The 6,000-nt window shown below is 41.2% G+C and overlaps 1 protein-coding gene across 1 annotated transcript in view; it reads left to right on the top strand.

The window, feature by feature from the left end:
• The first annotated feature begins 3,851 nt into the window (after positions 1 to 3,851).
• The window catches only part of LOC134210585 (uncharacterized), a 44,989-nt gene continuing 42,840 nt past the window's right edge, over positions 3,852 to 6,000 (top strand). The window contains exon 1 of the mRNA XM_062686702.1: positions 3,852 to 4,005. Coding sequence (XP_062542686.1) covers positions 3,973 to 4,005 — 33 coding nt within the window. The 5' untranslated portion in view covers positions 3,852 to 3,972. The remainder of the gene's footprint in view (positions 4,006 to 6,000) is intronic.

The raw sequence follows: 6,000 nt of genomic DNA, 5'->3' as shown, positions 1-6,000 counted from the left end.
TCCGTGTCCCCACTTTTGGCACTTACGGCACTGAGTGGGGTTCTAAAAATTTCCCCAGGCCTGCGTAAAGGTTCCCATGTAACACGGACATGGAACATAATGCAGACCTTTTTCAAACTTTTCATATTATTTAGCTTACTTTTGTTAAAGTGAACTAAATAAAATTCTTGAGAAATACCCCTCTGGTACCAGAGCGAGATTTCTTTTTTATCTTAATTACTTGGACTGGGGAAAACTGAAATCCAAGTGATTGAGAAATATCAATTTCAATCTCATCCAGTGATTAATCATCACTAGGGAAACGTTTCAAGACAACATTGAACAATCGCTCAGTTTTGACGTCGTACGTGAAGAATTTATGCCGCTTCTCACTTAAATACTGAAGAAGACGTTTGGGATCGTCAAAGGATCCCGGCAAAACGCGGCAGTCCCCCTTCCTGGAAATCTGAAATGAAACATAGATCCCATGCAGGTTACTCAAAATCTCATTCCGAAAGTCAGAAAACTCGGCAACAGATACCATAATTGGCGAAATCCTTTCCTTCTTCGCATAAATCGAATTACCTGGAATAGAGGCTAATTCGTTTTGCTCAATTTCGTCATGAAACAAATCGAACTCATTGCTCAGTTCGATAAGAGAAGGATTATTTTCAATATTATAGTTAGAAGCAGGTTAGAAGGACTATCTGGAGTCTCTTACTTCCTTCTATTTTTCCGCGTTTTTGCGGAAAAGCCATCAGAATCCGAGTACCAACCTCCACCGCGGTTAGCTCTCTTTTTTGCAAATTGAATATCTTTCGGATGCTTGATTTGCCCAATCTCCACATGTGCCTTACTGTTGTATATCCACAGTCAAGCGAGTTCACATTGTTTATTAAACGAGAGGATCGCACAAACTGATCAAATGCTTTAGCCAAGCAAGCCTTTGGCACAGCAGAGTGCGATTGAATTCGCATTCTATACCGTCCCGCCCAGTCCGTTACAGGGGGGCATGGAGTGCGATCCTCTCGTTTAATAAACAATGTGCACTCGCTTGACTGTGGATATACAACAGTAAAGCACATGTGGAGATTGGGCAAATCAAGCATCCGAAAGATATTCAATTTGCAAAAAAGAGAGCTAACCGCGGTGGAGGTTGGTACTCGGATTCTGATGGCTTTTCCGCAAACGTGACCTTTAAGTGGTCTTGTTGTGTAGGGGTTATCACGCCTATCTAGAGAGTAGGAGGTAGAGGGTTCGAGTCCCTCCAAGACACGTGGATTATTTTTCGCAAATTTAATATCAATTTGTCCATTTCGAAACATATGCTGTGCATGTGCACAGCCAAGATATTTACCAAAAAAATGGTTTTCGTACGGCCGAGTTGCCGAATAATATGCAATTAATTTGTACACTTATTCGCTATGATATACGATCTTGTGTTTGCTGGGTAGGTGATTACCCAGTGCAGCGCTCTAGTCAGTGCCCCACCATCGTGTTTAAACAGCTCTCCTGGTAATTGGTCAACCCCAGGGTCTTCGTTGTTTTTCAGGCGGCCAATCTCCTCCTGGATTTGATGACAATGATGATGACTTCATAGAGATTCGGAACGGAAAACTCTACTAGTTGCTTACATTCACCATCATATCAGCCATTTCTCTGATCCGGGACACTGTGCCTAGTGACCGTTTGCGGCACTTCCATTAGCGGATCGAACATCTCTCCAGCCATCTTCCAGAGATGCTGGGCCTAGCTGCTCTTCCGTTGGAAGTGACACCGTTGAGAGTGTTGATCGCAGGCATACTGCAACGAGGTAGTGGTCGGATTCGGAAAAGAATTTACCGTCGATTACAACGTGGTCGATTTGGTTTTCTGTTTCTTGGTTAGGTAATCTCCATGTGTCCTTGTGGATTTTCTTGCAGGAGAGAATGTACTTCTGACTACCATTCCGCGGGAGGCAGCAAAGTTTATGCATCCTTGGCCGTTGTCGTTCGATACGGTATGCAGACTGTGCGGTCCGATCACCAGTCTATACTCCCTTCCTACATGAGCGTTCATGTCACCGATGACGATTTTCACGTTGACTTTCTGTAGAGCTACGACGTCGAAGTTGTGGGATGTTACTCATAGTAGATTATCCTGTTGTAACCTGCGAAACCTAGTTCCATGTTTCAAGCTTCCAGTCGTGATTCTCTATTCGTCGCCTAGGTCACTGTCGATTTTATTGAGTTGTATTAGCTCTTATTGGTTTTAGAAGCGGCCGAAGTCTCGATGAGTCTCGTTATTAAAGACAATAATAATAACCCTAATCGAAGTATCTAAATAACTGTCAAAGTCATACAATATTCTTTGAAACCCCTTCTCGAATCCCAAAAACATAATGAAGATGATATGGATGATGTAAATCGTTACACAATTGATTACGGCTGGTTTGAACAGATTCTGGTAAATTATTATAACTTCCTTTTATTTTTCTTTCTAATGGCACTGAAAACGAGCATGATTAACAACAAGCGAATAACATGTCACAGTGCAGATGTTTGCACTTTTAATTGGTCATTAGCTTGAGCGTAGACGACGTAGCACGAACAAACACGCGTAATACCGTAAGCGAACAATTTAGATTCGGATCTCATCGTTGTGTACCAAACCTACTGTTAATAATGCTCGCGAACTGAAGTGGTTCAGTGAAATGGATAGCTTCCTACCCTTAGTCGGCCACCCATTCAAATGTCATCAATCGTCGAGGTGACTTGTGTGACTGTTTCCCAGTTTTCGCCGGATAAATAAGCTCAAAAATCCAGCATGGAGCGAATTTCTCCCATGGTGGTTAACTCGTGCAAATCGTGACACACACGTGATCCGAATGACTCAAACCAATTGATCGTTGCCCGAATTGAAGGTACACGTGAGCCGACTGTCAAATTATGTAATTGAAGTTTTGATTTTCATGTTCTCAGAGTGGTGCGGCAAAACTGAAGCACGCAAAAATCATAAACATGTGATTAATGCAACCTAACCAGACAACATATCATGATCACTTGATCTAACCAACCCCCTCATCTCGCTTTGTGTAGTATGAGGTGAATCGAGGATTGCTCAAGCATCACAGGCGAATCAAGAGAGGTGGAGCATCACGATCTTGTTATACATGAAGGTGCATCTAAGCTACCTACCAACATATGGGTCTCCCAAAGCTCAATTTCGCAGCGATCCATTACGAAATGACCCTTGTGTGATAACGTTAGACCCATTACGGTCTGTCAAATGTTTCGAACGATCGCCACACGAGCGTATCGCCGCAGCCATCGCGTTCTGATCTCCAAAATATAAGACTCCGACTGATGGTGATCGACCAACTAGCGGCATGGCATTAGTCGGCGATCCAAATTCGACTAAAGTGCTCCAATCAACGCCTTCCAGAAGCACGAACCAATCGTCCAGCCGGTGTGATCTTCTAATTGTTACCCCACGATCTGGAGGTCTGTGTGAGACTCGTCTCAAGAATCCAACAAAAACAGCGTTGACCGCCACGGCTCCGTTTGATGTAATCTGCTGCGCCAGACAAATTCACTTTCAGTTCGGCAAGATTTTCCACATCGTGGGCTTCTCGTCTTCTATACAGATTTTCATTTTCATTCCGTCTTCGTGTTCGTCGTCTTCGACTTGGTCTTCAGGTGTGCTTTTCCGTTCGTCACCGCTTCTTAGCTGAAGCGTTTGGGGGCGCGGGGTACTCTCCCCAGAGTGAGAGGAGACTGACGGAGGTATACCTCTGCTAATATAGCAATTGTAGTTTAGTCGGCGGTACACTTTTTTCCATATATAAATCAGATCATTATTTTCCACCCCAGTTTAGTGCTGTACTAGCGGTGTGAGCGGTTGGATTAATGCGAGTAAAAACAAAGAGCTTCGAGAAGAAAACCAAGTGCCTCGGATTCTGATTGTCGCTAGAACAAATTAGGACAGAAGTTCTTTTGTGGATTAATTGTCAAGATGATCGTCAGATTTTTGGGAATTGTGACAGTGGTGAGTGAATTCAATACACCATTAAGAACTATAAGGATTAATGGATTTCATTGAAGTGTGACGAAAGTCAGCTTATCAAAAGACATGGTAAAGGTTTTTGAAAAGTTCACTTATGACAAAAAATAAAAACGGATTACATCATAGTGACGAATATATGCATTAGAAGTTCTGAAAAGTCGTGTTTACAGAAGTGTTTTTGAAGCAAGATTAGTTTGTGGTAATGTACACGCCAAGTGAAAAGTGATCAAAGCTGTTTATGAACTGTGTCCTGTGTCAAACCACTTGTTTTAAGGAAATCAAGCAACGACTAATGTTACCATGTATTGGCGACTTCCGCATATACCAAATGAAACGTTTACTGGACAATAAGAACAATGGACAATAAATTGAGTGAACATGTGAACATGATATGAATAAATGGAAAACTAGCAATATATCAATGTTTTGCTACACATTCTTATAATGGTACATAGGGGGGAAATTGATCCCTCTCCAAGAAATTGCTTTGATAAAAGTAGAAAGACCCTCTCAGATTTTTTAAATATTTTTCCTTCAAAATACGAAGAATTTTCGAATTGCTGTGCGTATACATGAACGATTTTTGTTATTGAACTCGACAGCGCATGCAATTTAAGAATTTGGAGAGACTTGATCCCCTTTCTATGATATCCACGCAATAAATAATTATTCCTGCCGACCCTTCATCAAATCTGTCAAATCTACGAAAAACTAGAAGCCTGAGAACAGATTTATATTTTTTTGAATTTTTTCGCCAAATTTTTGTATGGGTGACTAATGAGGGATCAAGTGTCCCCATATTGAGGCAACAACTTGAAATCCAAATATCCTAAAATTGTGATGGAATGTTGACATTTTCATCAGTACAGATCATTAAGCATATTTATGGCTTTGTGCTGTGAAAAAACGAAAGCATTTGGTCATTGTTATGAGAAGTTGTTCAAATTTTGCGTGGCCACTAAAAAATCTTTAGGAGGGTCAAAACATACATCTCCCCACCTTCCCCTATTAACAACACACGTGGGGTTCAAATAAACACGCTTTAACCAAAACTATTAAACTGAAAATGTCAAAGGTGTCTTGCGATTCCAGATCCTAATATTTGATTTTATCGTTCGTGTATGAGTGATAAAATGGCCATATTTTCAACATATTAGCAATGAGTGTTATGATGGCCACTGCATAATGATCATTATGACACTCATTGGTGCGCTATGAAATGGGAATACAGTGGAATCACATTTACATGGTTACATGTTGCTCAATTAATTAAGTGAATGTAATGTGTGCCCTGTACTATTTTAATTTAAATCCCGAACATGACACATTATTCGAACACTGGCGTTCTAGCGCCCAAAACTAACAATCACTTCAATTTTAAATACAAAGGATCAAGATTACAACCGAATTAAATACCCTATGAACAGAATTAATGAAATAAGGTTGAAATGATCATTTAGAAGCGAGTGTTATGTACTTTGAGGAGACTGAGCTCATCATATGCCGAAAGTTAATTTCGCCATCGTTTCATAGTTCGTTGGGCCTGGGTTCCAAGGTAAACAAAGTCTTCAACAACTTCAAACACATCCCCATCAAGCACTACCTCAACATCAACACCACTAGGTCTTCCTCTATCTCTACCTGCCACCATGTACTTTGTCTTGGTATAGTTAATGGTTAAGCCTATTCTCGTCGTCTCCCTTTTCACAGGGACAAAAGCCTCCACTACTGCACTAGTGCCGTTCCTCTGCACGCCAGATCTCCTAATAGCGCCTTCGAGTGCAATATTGAACAATAAATTCAAAAGTGCATCACCCTGCTTCAATCCGTCTACGGTCACAAACGAGGTTGACACTTCGTCTGCAATCCGAATACTTGATTTCGAGCCATCCAGTGTTGCACGTATCAGTCTAATCAGTTTCGCCGGAAAACCATGTTCGGACATTATCTGCCACAACAGATTTCTTTTCACTAAAT

The sequence above is a fragment of the Armigeres subalbatus genome, chromosome 1, assembly GCF_024139115.2.
Source record: "Armigeres subalbatus isolate Guangzhou_Male chromosome 1, GZ_Asu_2, whole genome shotgun sequence".
Classification (NCBI taxonomy): Eukaryota; Metazoa; Arthropoda; class Insecta; order Diptera; family Culicidae; genus Armigeres; species Armigeres subalbatus.
This window is presented reverse-complemented; position numbering and strand designations above follow the sequence as displayed.